Genomic DNA, 17,822 nt, shown 5'->3' on the forward strand with positions numbered 1-17,822 from the left:
ATTTCAAGACACAATGACATGAGGCTCTATTAACTGTGAATTAAGCTTAAAGTTAATCTTGTGATAGAATAGAGAAAGTCAATCCTGGCCAAACTTTCAAAGAAACTATTTTCTTTAATGTAATGTATATTTTGATAAATCAAAATGTTCTTGCTGTATCACTCTGTTCCCACCCGTCTCCTCCTTTTCCACGTCTGCCCACTCCCCACTGGGTTTAGGGCATCTGCAGTGGTCTGTTCTGGCCATGTGCCTCTGTCACTCACATACAACTGCACAGCTACTCTCCAGTTTGTTTCCACTGTGTGCTCCACAGTCAGGGTCGCAGGCTGACGGCATTCACACCAGACTGTGGACTTGATTTCTCCTGTGTTGGAAGCTAACTTAAATACATTATCAGGGGCAGTGCTTGGACTTAGAACATGGCACGTTTGAATATCTGGCTTGTCGGGGCTTTGTTTGCCCTCCTCTGTCCGTTCCAGGGCCCCCTAGCGCCAACCGTGAGCGCTCAAGAAGTGGAGGATGTTGAAAGCAAAGAAGACGTCGTCGTGGCTGAGTTTGGCGTAGCAGCCGAGGAAGGTGATGCTGACGAGGAACAGGGAGAAGAAGAAGTACAAGAAACTGCTGCAGAAGAGGAGACGGGTGAGGAAGATGCTGAGGAAGCTGTAGAAGAAGAAGAGGCAGAGGAAGAGGAGGAAGCAGCAGCAGCTGAGGAAGAGGGGGACATAGAGGAAGGTGGGGAGGAAGAAGTGGAAGTTCAAGAGGCAGAGGAGGCAGCAGAAGATGAAGCTGTTGATGAGGTAGAAGAGGATGAAGAAACTGTTGAAGAGGGAGAAGCTGATGATGAGGAAGAAGAGGAAGTTGATGATGATGATGATGAAGTTGAAGCAGAAGAGGAGGAAGAAGATGATGATGATGAAGAAGTAGAAGAAGAAGAGGAGGGAGATGATGATACAGAAGCAGTAGAAGAAGAGGAAGAAGAGGAGGAGGGAGACGAAGAAGAAGCAGTAGAGGAAGAGGAAGAAGAAGAAGAGGAGGGAGATGATGATGAAGAAGCAGTAGAAGAAGAAGAGGAGGAAGCAGATGAAGATGAAGAGGAGGGAGATGATGAAGCAGAAGCAGTAGAAGAAGAGGAGGAGGAGGAGGAAGCAGATGATGAAGAAGAGGAGGGAGATGATGAAGCAGAAGAAGAGGAGGAGGAAGCAGATGATGATGAAGAGGAGGGAGATGATGAAGCAGAAGAAGAGGAGGAGGAAGCAGATGAAGATGAAGAAGAGGAAGGAGATGATGAAGCAGAAGAAGAGGAGGAAGAAGAAGATGAAGAAGAGGAGGGAGATGATGAAGCAGAAGCAGTAGAAGAGGAGGAGGAAGCAGATGAAGAAGAGAAGGAATTAGTGGAAGTGGAAGAGACTGTAGATGCTGATGATGATGACGCTGCTGCTGATGATGATGAAGACGAGGAAGAGGATGATGAAGGTATTTGTTCTGTATATGTCTCGTGTGTGGTAGGAGCTGGGGCAGAGGGTTTGCTCTTTACATCACTCTGAGACTAAACAAATAATTACAACCATAACTTCTGGCCGTAGGCTATATATATATATATATATATATATATATATATATATATATATATATATATATATATATATATATAGTGGTAACAATAACTCAAGTACTTTTCCTTTATTACTTTTGTGTGAAGTAACTTTAGTCATGCAGGTCATTTTGGTGCCACATAGCTGTCCTAAAATAGACTAACGTTATCAGTGTGTTGCCGCCAAATTACCATGACAAAAGCACTCCTGAAATCTCCAGGCAGTGTCTACAGTACAGGCCTGAGAGGGGCGAACTGCGGCCCGCGGGCCAGATCCGGCCCCCAAAGCAATTTTCTCCGGTCCTCGACTCTTTTTCCATAATTTCCATAATTCTTTTTTGGAATGTGGTGTATCAGAGGCACCATTTCCACCCACTGCCAGCTCAAATAGCTCTATAATTTTAATGTCATTAACTTCATGCAACAGTGACACCAAAAAGTCAATGCAGTTTGAAAGAAAAGGAGCAGAGAGATGCTATGGTTACTAGATTGGAGTAATTAATAAAGTATGACAGTTATACAGTTTTGTTTTGTAATTGTAAGGTAAACAGCCACTCTTTGACTTAACTGGTCTACTTACAAAAAGCAGCGGCTCTGAACTGTTGAAGCTTCGGGACCCACCTTCAGCATGTCATGATCATTTCAGTTTTTGCCCTAATTGTCACTGCTTCAGTAAATTTACCACCATAATACAGCATTTCTTCACGGATTTATGTTCAGTCATACACTGATCCTTAAAGGGGGTCGATCAAAAACTAAGAATGTGGTCTCCCGCCTTGACCCACCAGCTGACAACAAGATCAATTTAATTTTACATTGTACATTTCATTTTATTGGACATAACATAGATGACGTCAGAAATGTCCTCCTTGCAGTTTGGCGACAATGTTGCTGTTTTTGTAACACAGAGCAATCATCTCACATAGTCTTAAAGCACCTGAGGCTAAATAATTTAAGTTGAAGTTCAAGTGCCTTTGGCAGAGTCACAAAGAAACCGCCTGACAGCTATGGCTGATGTAAAGATAGACTCTAATCTGTTTTTGTCATAACAATTCTAAATCCATTTGTAGCATTTTGATGTTCAGTCACAACAAAGGTTCGTACCAACATTGTGTGGTAAAATATAACCTTTTTTTGTTGTTTTAAAGATTATGAGGCGGTTGTTGCCAGTGTGGAAGAAGCCACAGCAGAGGCGCTGCACTTCCAGTCAGGCTCAATATGCAGCGTTTGCACCATTTGTGAAGTGAGTAAAAGTCGCTGTTATCCTGTTGTTTGGAGTTATAACAGCCGGAGCCATTTCTCGGTACTGAATGTCCGTTTGTGTTTTGGTCAGTACTGCGCGGCTAACTGTGGCCACTGTCCATGTGAAGATGGGGATGAGTCGGAGCCGTGTCAGCACTGCCAGGTACGCGCACGTCAAAACACTTTGTACAAATACTTTTCACTGCGCCCCTGATTGATTTCTGTCTTACAGGAATGCGCCTCTTGCTACATCTGCCCCTTGTTTTGTGACACAATCTGTTCACCCGGTAACCCTTTGTAAAATGAAAACAAAAAATGCTGCATAGTAGTGACAATTTTGTAACAATGTCATTTTGTTTCCCTTAGGTGGCTTTGTGGACGAGATGTCCGGCTCTCTATTTCAGTAGGACATTAAATCAAATAATAATACACTTATGAAACATCAAATAGTTTTAAGTAAGCTCATTTCATGTATTTCACTTTGCAGGACTGTTGCCTCCTATCTTTGAACGACATGGATTCACATCAAGTAACCTGAGAGGTCAACTTACAGGCTACACCTCAGGAGACATACATCTGAATAGGAATCTTTAAATTACATTTGAATAGGTTTATTTTATGAATGAAATGTACACTGAACAGTGCTATATACTTTCATACGTAGCTTACATTATTGAGACAAATGTTTGTATAATGGGAAATATTTGCCCCCAAAAAACTATTTTTATTTGTTTACTTAGGAGGGATTTCTTATCTATGCTGCACAATTGGAAGTTTTTACAACAGTCACTACTTACTTAGGCCTCACAGTTCTCTCCCAGGGTAGGAACACTCACTAAATGCTTAGTTGGTGTGATGGTTTAGAAGACTAATCTCTGTCTTAAGTGACTTTATCCTTAAGAAACAACCCTCATCCGGTTTGGAATTTTGTTTTGTTTTTGTGTATTTGCGCTTTGTAAGCTTGTGGTGTGTCTGTCATTCTTTCCCTTTCTTAATAAAATATGATTTTAAAACATTTTCAGATATATTTTAATATTTTTCAATAGTTATTTTTAATCTCTAAAACATGTTCAAACAGTGTGTGTGTTTCAAATAGAAGATTTTGATACTGTCAAGCTTGTGCGAACAGTTTTCTGGAAAGAACCAGGGTGAGCCGTGATATATTTGGTGCTGTGACTGTTTTGGAAACCAAGTGTCCATACAGGTCTGCTGTAATGAGGTGTGTGTCTCAACGACAGTGAGAGGATCCAAACCTGTTCAGTCACATTGATTAAAGAACATGAGTAAATATATTATTAACACAGGGCACATTTCTATACTTCTATAAACTGTCAGTATATAATTAAAAAAAGACCATGTGTGCTGTAAACCTTCTTTTGTAAGCACTGCATGCACACAAAGCAGGTGAATGTGTTTCTCATCTGGCTGAAACCTTCCTGACTACACTCCGCTTATGGCACACGTCATTTGAGACCCATTCAAATGTAGAGTTGGCAGTCTACTTTATCCTATGTAATGCCTGGTTCTCAGGTGTCACTGCAGTTGCACCAAACGTACTTATCTAAACAATTAACAACGGCACAATCCTTCTGCTCCTTTGGGTTTTAGAGGCCTGGCCTAAATACAGAAACATAATAAATACACAAATACACATGTTGTTTCTGCTGTTTAAATCAGATCTTAACCATCTTTGGTAACAGTTACAAGCCTGTATTTTGGTCACAGGTTCTTGAATAAAGACAATAGTCATGTTGCGTCTCCCATATACATGTGTGTTGTTTACACAGCAAACCTTCCTCTCAGTCTATATGAGCCACTGGAAACTCTTGGACCTTCTTCACTCACGTAACCTTTGAGTGAGTAGGAATATCCTGAAAAAGGAAAAGGCAAGTAGCGTTCTTTTCTTTCTTTCTTTTTTTGTTTTTACACAGAAGTGAATTATCTGTTGCTATACGTTTTCAATTAAAACTGTTATTATTATTTAGATGTATGCTCTATTTGCTGTGCTGTCCCTGTGTTGGGGAGTTACAGGTGAGTGGCAGAGTCAATGACTTATTTCCCATTTAGTCATTTTAAGTCCCTTTCCTGATTATGTGTGGTATTCAATCCAACTCAGATGCATCTGGTGAATGGTGCTACACTGGCTGTGGTAAGTCGTCACAGTCTTTTTGTTTTCATTTATACAAATCCCTTGTTAAAAGTGAGCCTTTTTATTCATAGCACACTCGCCGTCTCACTGGGCTGATATCCATGGTGCATTTTGTGGAGGCAGTAGGCAATCTCCTGTCAATATTGTCTCCAGTCATGTTAAAACTGATGAACGTTTAGGAAACTTTACTTTTGTGAACTTTTCCTCCAGGGAGGTCTTCCACAACATAGTGAACACTGGACACACAGGTCGGCTCCTTCACTATTCTCTGTCTGCGTTGTACCTACGTACAGTACTCTCCATCTGTCGTGTCGGCAAAGAAGCCTCTGATACACTGTGTATTTTACAGTCAAAATCAATTTGAAGGACAGCATTGTTGAAATTCATGGGGGTGGACTCAACGGGGTCTATGTGGCCCTTCAGTTTCACTTTCACTGGGGTGACACTAAATTCCACCCGGGCTCAGAGCATCTTGTTGATGGAAAAAGATCCCGTATGGAGGTGGGTCAGTAAGCAATGTGTAATCGCATTGTAGCATCATCCACTACGATAAGCTGCAACATTTCTGCAATGTGGAACGTTTACCTTTGTAGATGCATGTGGTGACTCTGAAGAAAGGTCTTACAACTGATCAGGCAAAGGCAGACCCAGAGGGGATCGCCGTCCTGGGATTCCTGATTGAGGTGCGCCAATGTCTGTATATCCTCCCTATGAAAAAGGAGCAGTTTGCACAGAGTACATGATAAATTGCTTTGTTGATTTATTTCATTACAGTTAATGGAGTTAAAGCAATGTAAAAAAAAATATGATCTTTCTTCTAATAGAGCACAGAAAATAAAACTAAGTCAGAGCCATGGACCAACCTCACGTCACACCTGATGAACTCAACAGGTGGGGAGCATATTTAATGTAACAGTCACTGTTAATAAGTAGCAACAGGAGTAGGTCTAGACAGGCCTGTGTTGTATTTAGTGATGAATAGACTTTTACCTTTTGTCCATAATGACTAGAAACAAGTTTAACTGTGCGAATAATTACCATCACACAACTGGTGTTGCATATAACCCAACATGGGCCAGATCTTGTGACTGGCGCAGTCCTTGCGCAACTCTAAACGCAACGTGGTACATGCGCGATAGCAGGTTTTGCGCTTAAGGCTGCGCCACTAGGAGAGGGCGTTATTTGAGAAAAAGAGGCCGACTGAGGCGTGGTTCATTACAAGCAGCCCTCATGCTACTCTTCTATGGCAACCGTCACATTATGTTCACATTATGTTCCTCTTTACATCGCGCTGCCTTGTCTTCTTCCTTAGAATCAACGTCAAATTGAAAACAAAAGCGAAATTGCCTTAAAAAGTCTGCTTGAGCGTAGGTTATACGCACGGGCCTACTTTGATACAGTAGATCAACGAGCACACCCCTAACACCCCTTGAGCAAAGCTGGTCTACCACTGGACACTTGTTCAACTCAGCACTTGGCCCTATAGACACTTAAGACACTGCTGTTATATCAGCAGAAGGCTGCTAGTTGAGGATGGAGGTCGATTACGTAACTGGACATAGAAGTAGATTTCATGCTGTAGTTGTCAGTCAAGAAAGTAGTTTACATGTGGTTCGTTTTGAAAGGTTAGATCTGAAGAATCACTGATTTAAATTGGGATGTGTCTTTGCACAGAGTCTGTCAATCTGACGGATGCCATTTCTATGAGTGATTTGATTGGAGATGTAGACCTTACAAAGTTCTACCGCTACCATGGCTCTTTGACCACTCCCACGTGTGATGAGGCGGTGGTTTGGACGGTCTTTGTGGAGCCAATACATGTCCATGCAGATCTGGTAAGCTGTTCAACAACTCCTACAGGCATCTTTATGATCGTAGATGAGATAACTGAAACAGCAAAAATGTCAATGACCTCTAACTCTGAATGAACACATAAACAAATGCAGGTTACAGTACTCACCATACTGGTATTCTTCATGCTGGTGTTCTTTGTTTTGTTTAAGAAAACAATGTTTCATGTGACAAAAATCAGATATCCTGCATTTGACCTGCATTTATCTGATGACAGCCTTCAGTCGGTGACACTGACAGATTGTTGCTCCGTGAGTCAGGTGTCTCAACAGGTGCACTGTGGAAAGTGATGGTGCACTTTCTGCTCCTGAAACTTTGGAACAAGTACCAGCTTATTTCTGCATAAAACAATGCTAAAACAAGAATTACAGAAACACTGTTGTCAGGTTACGATTGTCATTAACATAGCTCAATGACGAAGTATGAAAAAAAAACTTTTGAATCTGAAGTATGACAAGCTTGTTTTTAGGTATGCTTTAAACTCTGTTTTTGAGTACTGTAGTTTGAAAGTGCCCATTGACACCACTGTAATGTATCTTCTTTAGCTTCAGCTTTTCCCCACAAAAACACATCAAACCAATGTCTATCGGCCGACACAAGCTCTCAATGATCGGCAGGTTTATGCTTCTCCAGCGGTTCAGCTCCCTGCGGGTGAGTTACCTGCACTTACCAGCATCAGTGAAGGTGTTGGACTACATTATTAATATGTCATTATTTTATTATGTTTTGCAGCTCATCCGTGGTGTTATCACGAACACGAATGTGGTTTGTATTTCTTTTTTCATTTGTCACAGATACGTTTTTGATAATGAATAAGTGCGTTTGCCCCTTTTCAGATCACAGTCCGTCACACTGGCAGAGCTTGGCCGGGTCTCACTGTGCGGGAAACAGGCAGTCCCCCATCAACATCAAAACAACAGCCTCAGTGGAGAACAAAAACCTTAGTGCCTTTATTTTCAAGCATTTTGACGACAAACATGCCATTAAATACATCATTAACACTGGACACACAGGTTTGTTATTGAGTATTTTGTATAATAATCATTTCAAAAACATCCTGGTTGAGGTAAGCTTGATGCTTCCCAGTGAAGTGTGTTCTGGAAGAGGATCTGGTGGAGGTGTCCGGGGGAGGTTTGGGACATGTTTACTCCGTGCTGCAGTTTCACTTCCACTGGGCCAGCAAAGCATCAGGCTCCACAGGATCTGAGCACCTCCTCGACAATAAAAGATTCCCCATGGAGGTACAGACTTTCCACTACTGGATGTTTTTTTTTGTGCTAAAGCAAGTGATGTGGGGGGATTGTCTTGTGTCCAGATGCACATAGTGACAAAGAAGAAGAATTCAACCCTGAATGCAGCGTTGGCCTCGGGCGATGGTCTGGCAGTGCTGGGATTCTTTTTGGAGGTAATGTCTTGCATGTCTTGAAAGAGAACTTCACTTGCATCAGATTTTCAGAGCAGTTACTGTGTGTGTCTGTTTTTAAGGCTTCTCACGGTACAAAGAGCAGTGCTGCTGCAGAAACACCAAGCAATGTAAGTAATGTTGAGTGTTTTATTCAGTAACATTAATGATTTTAAGTTGTACTTGTTTCACTATGTTCAAGGAGGAGACCAGCTCCCAATCGAATACTGAGGCCTGGAAACACCTCACAGACCATTTCTCTCATATCCAAACTACAGGTACTTTTTGTTTACTTCACAAATGGACATACGTTGGCAGGTTAGTAGAGTATAGCCATATTTACTCAGATTAATGTTAAGTCTCATTTTCACAAAAAATTATATCTAATACTGCTTTAATAGCACAAACTTAAACTAATTACTGTTACTTCAAATTGTTCAAGAAGAAGCACAAAGCATTGGGTGACAAAACAAACTTCAAACTGTTCCTCAGTACTTGTAAAATGGACAACACGGTAAGCAGTAGTATGTAATATTTTTTAGGCGCCCAGGCTAATTTCACCTCAAAGGTCTCCCTTGATGACCTGTTGGGAGATGTGAACCGTGACTCGTTCTACCGCTACATGGGCTCCCTGACCACTCCCAGCTGCAACGAAGCCGTGGTGTGGACGGTGTTCAAACACCCCATCAAAGTGGACCACAGTCTGGTATGTTATAGTCATCATACGCTCTATTGTCTTATTGTAACAGACTAACGATAATGATTGTTTTCATATTGTCATCGTCAAGTTGTTTTAATTCACTGATCAATTTAATTTTAGTATCTTTGGCTCTTTATTTCGTTTCTATAATGTATTTAAATGATGACAAATGAATATAAAGTGAGACGAAATGGATCTGTAGCCTAAAGGATTTCCAAAAGTAATTTATATTAGCTATAGTTTTCCTATCTGTATCGGCTCTCTGGGTTCACATACAGGCTCATCCAAAACTTTCACTTCTGATCAGACATTTGCTCTTTTAACCCTGGAAATAAGATTTAACCTGGCCCTGGGCACTTAAAGAGGGGGTATTATGCTTTTTTCAATCACATAGCACCAGTCTATAGCACACTACAATGATGACCAAACCTTCTGTTGGTCTGTAACTGCAGTAAATTAGAATAACTGCCTTGTATAAAATTGCTCTCTCAAAAATGGCTGTAGCGAATGTCTTGAAATAGGCCTCTGTCTCTTTAAGAACCTCTGACCCTTTCTGACACGCCCCCTCCACACGCTGTCTGTGGCATCAGTGGGGAGGGGGTTCTGCTGAGGAGCAGTGGTTGGTTACTCGGCTGGTGACGAAAGCTCGGAGGCGTCTCCAGGAGGTGGGGGCGTTCCTAGGAGGACTCAGGCAAACCTATCCCTAAAATGGCCGCCATCAGAGTTTTTACAGATTACTCAAAAATACGTGAATGTGCCAAGGCAACAGTTGAAAAAGTCGATTTTGCATAATACCCCCCTTTAAATAAGCCAGAAAAGCCAATGTAAAAGGCTACCTAATTATTAAATTCCGATTCCTTTCACTGTAATTGACGATGCATCTAAAAAAACACACACAACTGCTGCTCTATAACTGCTGCTATTGATGAAAACTTTGCTGAAACCATTAAAGTCCATGTTAAACCTGAAGTTGTGATTACAGTAATCTTAAAATTCTCATCTGAGTAAATTCTCCTTTGTGTTAGAGCTGTGCACATCCTGATCGGTGTTTACAGTGAGAATAGTTTTCTGATGAGGGGGTGTGGTGAGGATCGGGGCGCACGGGTGCAACTCAGGACAAATGTTTAGTCGCACGAGTGAAATCGTGGCGCTTTTGAGCCCTGAGTCAGGGGCTGTAACATCATGGAACAGCATCCCACACACTGATGAGAAGAGAATGCCCCATGTTCAACACCTTCAATTTAGAAAATGGCTAAATCAAATCAACAATGTGCTTATTAGAACCTACAGATCTCCTGATGCAGTGTCAGGATCCTCTGAACACTAACTAGCTGGCCTCATTTATCCTCCGTCTAATGTCCTCTGTTTGAACTGTGTGACCTGCCCTTACATCAAAGTCTTTTCTATTGTGCAAGTCACAGAAAGAACATTCAGATGTTATCGGTGTATTATTTGTAAAAACGAATGCTGTTTTGTGTACTGTGTATGTAGCCTCAACTTTTACATCTTTCTATGTTTCAGAATTTTTGTTAGCGTTATACACCTTACCCAGGGACAGCAGTTGAAATCATTTACAGAAATTAATTAATGTGAACTGCCAACAAACTAATAAAAATGAAATGTAAAACATCGTATAGTACTGAGGCTGAGTCTGCCCCAAAGTCTGCCCCAAACTAAAGGTGAAAGTGAGACCCCGGTTATTGCGTCACAAGAACAAAGCGCTAACTTTTATTTAGATTTTACAAGACGTTTAGTGACACCATATAAAAAGTTGAGTTGGTTTCACTCCAACCGATTATCTGATCTGCGGCTGATTGTCAGATAATTAGTTGGTCATGATGTCGAGAATGTCCTCAGAAAGGTTTGCCTGTTTCGATCAGAGACTGGCTGTCAGCCAAGTTAACATTAGTTTCCTGGTTTGATTCTATTTATTGTCAAAATGTTTGAGAATAGATAAGAATAATGATCACCTTTGTACCCCATTCAATCAATCAATCACACTTTATGTATTTAGTTTTTTCATACATTCACAGTGCTTCGCATGGAAACTGTTTGCAACAAGTCAACAAACCCAGATCATAGAATAAATGTAATTAAAGCCAAAAGCTCTGAAAGGCAAAGGCCTATATAAAAAATACACTGCAAAAAGTATTTCGTTAGACCGCCTTTAGCTTGGATTTTACTTTAATAAGCGGCACAAAAGCAGTGGTTACTACTACTACTACTAATAATAATAATAATAATGGATATTTTCTGTCCTCTCAGATGCACATGTTCCTGACTGAAATGGGCTACCATGATGTGTACCGTCCAGCGCAGAGTCTCCACAGCCGGACCATTTACCACCGCTCAGCCGCCCCTGCTCCAAACATGCCCACTTTTCTGGTCCTGCTGCTCACTGCCAGCGCCGTCTTTCCATGGGACTAGATCACTCAACTCTTGTACAGATTACTTACTTCCAGGCCATGCATTCTTCAAAATGTACAGCATTTCCCCTATGTGCACTAGGCATGAGAAATCAACCCAAAAGCTGCATTTTGTGTTATTATTGAATCAGCCTCTTATATATTTATGTTTATATATGTTTTGTTTTTGTATCACATGATCTATGAAATGGTTGGACGCTCATTGCCCTTGATGGCAGACTAGCGGTAGTATTTTATTTTGCACTTTAGTCATGATTATTGGACAGTGTTTAGAAAAGTAGCACAGCACAGTCTTCTGGATGTGTAAAATCAGTTTCTTTCTCTATACACCAGTGGTTTTCATGTTATTAGTTCTTCTGATTCAGATATGATTTAGTCCTACTTAGGTCTACTTGATCCAGGCCAGGTGGTCTTTAGAAGGTCAAATATTTTATGAGACGGTACTGGGTGTGAAAAGTTTGAGAACCTCTAGTCAAGATGATGGATACTCAATGTGAGAGAGTAAGAGGCTGTTTTTGTCTACAAGTATTATTTTAGCTTTTTATATTTTGACTTGCGGATCTGTTTGCCATCTTTTGATTTTGAATCCATGTGTAGCATTATGAGTGTTTTGTCAACAAATTCATGTAGAAAGCCAGGACAATGTCCAATCTCCAGAATAACTGGAAAATGATGTTCTTAAGACACACACAGGTTCTGCCAAAGGACAAAGGCAGCATGTTCCTTTTACACAAATGTAGGATATATTTAATTAGCTTTTACTTCTCATTTCCCTCTTTTGTTTGACATTTAACATTTTGACTCACAGCTTTCGTTGTAACATCATTTATTAAACATGTTATATTTACATTGCAATTTGAGTTAGAAGTCCATTAGTTTGTTGCATGAGAAGCAAAATAAGAAGAAGCAGGACAGCAGCACTTCAGATGTGAGGACCCCAGCGAACACGGACCTCAACCAACCAGAGCAGAGCAATGGACGCCATGGAAACCAATATGTCTAAGAATGAGGGAATAAACAAGAGAGAACTACCAGGCCGGGGGGACACCAGTGTGGAAAGCAGGAAGTGCAGGTGAACCAAGGTGGGCGTTTATACTTTTTTACTATCCGTCAAATGTATTGATAAAATGCAGGAATGTAATCATTAAAATTGATAATGCCTGTGAGGAAGCTGGCCACGAGGGGTCAAAATGGGCAGGCAGACTTAACACAAAAAGTAACTCTTACCAAGCATTTATTTGTTGCACTAAAGGAACTTCTCTGACAAACATGTCACATACTAAACGGCACCTCTCTAGAGACCAGTCAGCTTTTATACACCTCCCCTAATGGGACAGGACCTCCCACAGGTGAGTGCCATTGCTTGATGGGTAAATACCAAACATTAGTTCAGCTGGTAAGCTTTTATATTTTACATAAAACAATTAGTTGTCATCCAAAATGATAAGTGGTCAAAGCAAATGAAGAAAAGACAAACTACAAACCAAAATCATGCACAAAAGAGACCTCAAAGCAAATTTTAAACCAGTTTCCCCCTTGCATGGTTCAGCCTGAGATTTTAAAATGGCCGACTAAGACCACGCCTTCCCTTTGTTCCAACCAGGTGGTACAGGTAAATTCGTATACAGACTAAATTAACAAAAAAACAAGCCTTTTTAAAGTTTTAAACGGACAATGAGAAGTGCAATCACCAACTCAAACAAATGAATGAATCCTGTGGGTTATTGTTAGCTGATGTATATTGCAAATGAAACAGTGTCCAAAATAAATACCGGGACAAACTGACTTTGTCACAATGCCACACATGCAAACATTGTTTGTTTTTTTTCCCGTCTGAACAGGTGTGTTTGTTCACTGTGGGGTGAATAAAGTTGATATGGTCTCGACCACAAAGCCTTTCACACTTACATAGTCCTTGGTTTTATTCATAACTGAACAGCACTTGGCCTGGAAGGATAGAAGGCCCTCTAACAACTTCATTGGTCCAGTATTATACACGTGGGTCAATTTCATGTTAATAGTGTATGTGTTGTGATGAATAGTGTTTTTATTGTTTTATGAGGTGTGTTTGTTTTCATTAGTTTAAGTTGTAATTATAACAGGTTTCATGTACAGTGTGGCCTGAACTCCAGGTCACTGCACAAATGTAGGCCATTAATCACACAGGCTGAATAGAGTATAATGTTGACTTTATTTGAACACACCCTGATGTGCATGCACTAAATGGACTAAAAGCAGTGGTTGCGGTTGTTTATAGACGTTCAGTGTCTATCAAATATGTCCATCCAAAATGGCAGAGCATGCACTTGGGAACTTAACAGGATTTTGATTATATTCTCGGCATCACAGCCGCTGCTGTATCGATGATACTAAATGACTGAAGTACGTTTACACTTGTGCCAGGAGGAAAAGAGTTACACACAGGCATCATTACAACAAGCAAAAAAAGCATGTAAGCTCTAGTATTGTTCAAGGTGTCAAACAGGTTCCTTGGCCCATTGCCAAGCTGTAACAGTAATTGATGTCTGCCCATTCCATGACAAATGAACTTGTCATTGAATGGATAGACATCCAATGTGCAGCACATATTCAGACTTTGACTTGTAAACCCGATCGCAACCATTTCGGAAGCTCTCTAAGTATCTTTTATGTGTATTTATTTACAGAAAGACGTGCAAACATTCGACAATGTCAGACTTATTTTTGCCTTCGAGGTTCACCGTGCTAAAATACATGCAAAAATATACTTTTCACCGATTCAGTGGATAAAGCTCAGGGGTCCTCTGCAGTTTTATAGCTGTATTAGATTGGGGGGGTTTATATATATATTTTTTATTATAGACATGGCTATAGTTACTTTGGTGGGACTAAACTTTTGAGAAAACTGATCTATAAAATAAAGTATACACTATCTACTATCTTTACATGATACCCTTTTTTTTTAAAGTTGGTTGAAGATAACTTTGCGATGCATAATTAAAGAAAATGCTTATGCAGCAATAATAAAAAATAATCATAATAATCATTGTAATAATGCATTTTATTTTCATACAAATGCTACAGCCCTGAATGTTTGGGGCGTCGCCTCCATCTCTCTCGGTGTTTGTCTAAATGAGCGCTCCTTTAAGCTTCTATCCTGTGATCTACTTTCTTTCTTTTTACGTCATCCTGTTGAAAGTGATGCTCAAGAATATAAATAATTCATGTTGGGCTATTTAATTAGACGCACATATTTTGGTGCTACACATGTCATTTTTGTGTTTCGCAATTTCCAAGGACATTTAAAAGGAAATAGCCGAGCCGCCCGATGTGTCTGATGGATGCTCATGACGGGTCAAATGCAGATCAAACTCAATCTAATTTCACTTAACGTGCGGATATGTGCAAATGATTGTAATTCCCACAAAGACTACTATTAGGCCTGCAGCAGCTGAAACTTTATTTATTTTTCCTTCAGCGCTGCCGGGGCTGGATTCCAGACTAGATTGTTAAGTTTCAGGAGGCGTTGCAAAGATGCTGTTGCTGCATGGGCTGGGCCATGCATCAAATATAAGAGGGAGCCCATCTCCATGAACAGAACACACGGGACACAGGAGATACGCAGGTAGGCTCAAATTCTCCTATTTCCTTTTTTTATTTTTAATATCTTGGTCTATTTTTCGTCGTCGATAACAAAGCATTATTTGTTCAGTAATCCAAATCTACCTCTTTCATCAGGGTTTTTGACAAAGTTGTGCAAATTCAAAATGATTTGGCTGAGTTTGGTTTTGTGCGCATTAGCACCAGCGGTCCAAGGCGCAACAGAGGACTTTGGTAAGTAAGCTTTAATTTTTATTGTCCCTTTCTTTTTTCTTATTATTGTCGTTCATCAATAACCAGTGACTGTGGTTGTTTTCAGACTGGTGTTACCATGAGGCGAGCTGCGGTAAGAGCACATTTCCTTTTCTGTCTAGGCCTAGTTGATGTTACTTGCAGCGTAGTTGCTAATTGTTCTTTTTTTTCTGTCATAGGTCCCTCTTCATGGCCTGTCCAGGTTCCTGAATTCTGCAACGGTTCTCGTCAGTCTCCAATTGATATCGTCACACAAGACGTCGCTGTGGACTCAAAGCTGACGGACTTCACGTTCACCAAGTTTAACGACAAGACTATGTTGTCGAAGATTGAGAACACTGGACAAACGGGTAAATATTTAAATACTTATAGCTTGTTAAGGGACTGGTTCTAGCCAACTTGGTGTCATAGGCAAGATTCGCAGGATTTATTTAATTTGTAAAAAAAAATAGTATAAAGTATTAATACACTTCTGATGTAAATGTACAACTTTTCACTGCTCCCGGAGAATATCTTTCTTATGTCCAAAAGGAGTGTCTAAGGAGGCCTACAAAATAGGCGTGTGAATGTTTTAGACATTTCTTACTTATGTTGTAAACTGGTATGTCCTCCCTCCTCCAGTTAAAGTGAGCTTTGAAGTTGGAGTCGAGGTGTCCGGTGGGAACCTGCCCGAGAAGTACGACAGTCTGCAGTTCCATCTCCACTGGGGCAATGGTGCAGACGTGCCAGGCTCCGAGCACACCGTGGATGGAAAGCGTTACCCTATGGAGGTAGGCCTTGTTCTCATTGATCCAACAGTGTTATAGGTTATGTCATGTACATACATTTGGGATTATTTTCTTTTAGTTGCACATCGTGAACCTTAAATCATCTCACAATGGAAACACGACTGCAGCTGTTGCAGATGGAACTGGAGCTGCAGCTCTTGGATTCTTCATTGAGGTTTTTTTTTTGCCCTAAAAATAAATATTCTGAGGTAATGGCCTATTGACTAAAAAATCTTACAATATCTCGCCGTTTTAGTCGGTCACCAATACAACAGGAGAGCCACAAGCCTGGAAGACACTGGCGTCATACCTGTCCAGCATTACAGAGAAAGGTAAATGTCAGAAAGCAATATGTTCAGTCTCCTTGTCATTAGTTCTAAGCCTTGATAAATGCTTTATTGTCTTTATGAACTATAGTCCAGGAATAGCCTTTTCGGGACCGAATGCACAACTCGTGACCTCCACTGTAAAATACCCCATCATTCGGCCCTCATCTTTCCCTTATTGCATCTTGTCAAATAAATATTTCTAATCTGCCTCTTTTTGATGCACTGTGGTCCTGTGCTTCAATGTGTTTTGTTGCATTTTCTTCTCAGGTCAGAATGCTACAATGGCGCCTGGGATTTCCCTGGATGACCTTCTGCCAGGGGTCAACCGTAGCAGATACTACCGATACCTGGGCTCGCTCACCACTCCCCTGTGCTACGAGGCTGTGGTCTGGACCGTCTTCAAGGAGCCCGTGAAAGTGAGCAAGGATTTGGTAAGTCCACAGCAGCTCCTATATTTAGCCAAAACAGTTTTTATTGTATCCAGCGCTTGACTCATTTGCCCCGTGTTTTTCTCTCTCACACAGATTGACATGTTTTCAAATACTGTACGCATTGGAAACGGCACCTCTGCCTTCATGAGGGAAGTCTACAGAGGTCTCCAGAAAGCGCAGCCTGTGACCCACAACTCCAGCTCGAAGATGAACTTCTCTTATGGGCTTTTTATCCTTATGTTTGCACTGTGGATGAGATAGAGATATGAAACTGTGAAAATAGATCTATTTTTCTACTGATCTGTCCAGACACACTGAATGATATGAGCTGCTAAAGTACAGGACAATGAGTGTGTTTGGCTTACTATATTTCTCACTGTCCTATCATACTGTGTAATGGAAGTAATGTGAATTGAAGGGTTTCTCATTGTTTGTTTGTATTACTACTGATAACGCGCACAATTGTTGAAACTCTCTTGGCTCGGCATTCCTCTCATTGTTTAATGTGGTACAGGCGCTTCAAGACTGCATGACCGATTGAATAATGGCTGAATGGTGATAGAGGCTACAAGAAAGATAATATATAATGTTATAAGCTGCAGGGATTTGTTTTTATGTGTTGAATAAGTTAAACTTTTGCACCTTTTTTTTATGTATTTGCATTATGAAGGATACCACTCATCTGAATGTACATTTAATTCTAAAAACAGTTGTAGGGTGCTCAAAATCAAATAAAATTGTTTTAAAAACGTATTTTGAAATGGGCAAGTCTCATGTTCTTCAAGTTTGACTGGTGCAGTAAATAGGCTATGGGCGGTGATTCTTGCTCTGTTATGTTTTAGAACAAAGACGCATGTTTCGATGCATGTTATCAAAGAGGCCATCAGTTTCGTGTGAATCCTATTCATGAATATATGAGTCAAAGTGTTCTGTACTGTTATGTGGATCAGATAGCAGAGGAGGAACGATAAACAGCTCCTTTACGGTGCAGCAGCTCAGTATTTTTCTGCTGCACTGATTTCATTGGATGAGAGCCAACAGTGTGTTTTTGTTCTATTCGTTTTTGTATCACTTCCAATATGTCTGCAAGGCCGATACTGCTT

General features: G+C 40.6%; 2 protein-coding genes across 2 annotated transcripts; both read left to right on the plus strand.

The window, feature by feature from the left end:
• Positions 1 to 419: 419 nt before the first annotated feature.
• LOC306978320 (uncharacterized protein) lies at positions 420 to 11,414 on the plus strand (the record flags this gene model as incomplete). Its single annotated transcript, XM_079576843.1, has 17 exons — positions 420 to 639; positions 2,740 to 2,834; positions 2,925 to 2,996; positions 3,066 to 3,120; positions 5,054 to 5,230; positions 5,332 to 5,483; positions 5,576 to 5,665; positions 5,807 to 5,873; positions 6,657 to 6,817; positions 7,379 to 7,484; positions 7,670 to 7,846; positions 7,920 to 8,074; positions 8,149 to 8,238; positions 8,319 to 8,328; positions 8,394 to 8,513; positions 8,778 to 8,941; positions 11,201 to 11,414. The coding sequence occupies 17 exons, from the start codon at positions 420 to 422 to the stop codon at positions 11,360 to 11,362; spliced, it is 2,073 nt and encodes a 690-aa protein (XP_079432969.1). The 3' UTR covers positions 11,363 to 11,414.
• A 3,857-nt stretch (positions 11,415 to 15,271) lies between these two features.
• LOC306978321 (carbonic anhydrase 4-like) lies at positions 15,272 to 17,362 on the plus strand (the record flags this gene model as incomplete). The annotated part of the gene is made up of 7 exons (XM_079576844.1): positions 15,272 to 15,286; positions 15,395 to 15,542; positions 15,814 to 15,962; positions 16,039 to 16,134; positions 16,216 to 16,291; positions 16,556 to 16,719; positions 16,813 to 17,362. 7 exons carry the CDS (start codon positions 15,272 to 15,274, stop codon positions 16,978 to 16,980), a joined length of 816 nt encoding a protein of 271 aa, XP_079432970.1. The 3' UTR covers positions 16,981 to 17,362.
• Positions 17,363 to 17,822: the final 460 nt, after the last annotated feature.

Source organism: Gobius niger (genome assembly GCF_951799975.1).
Source record: "Gobius niger genome assembly, chromosome: 19".
Classification (NCBI taxonomy): Eukaryota; Metazoa; Chordata; class Actinopteri; order Gobiiformes; family Gobiidae; genus Gobius; species Gobius niger.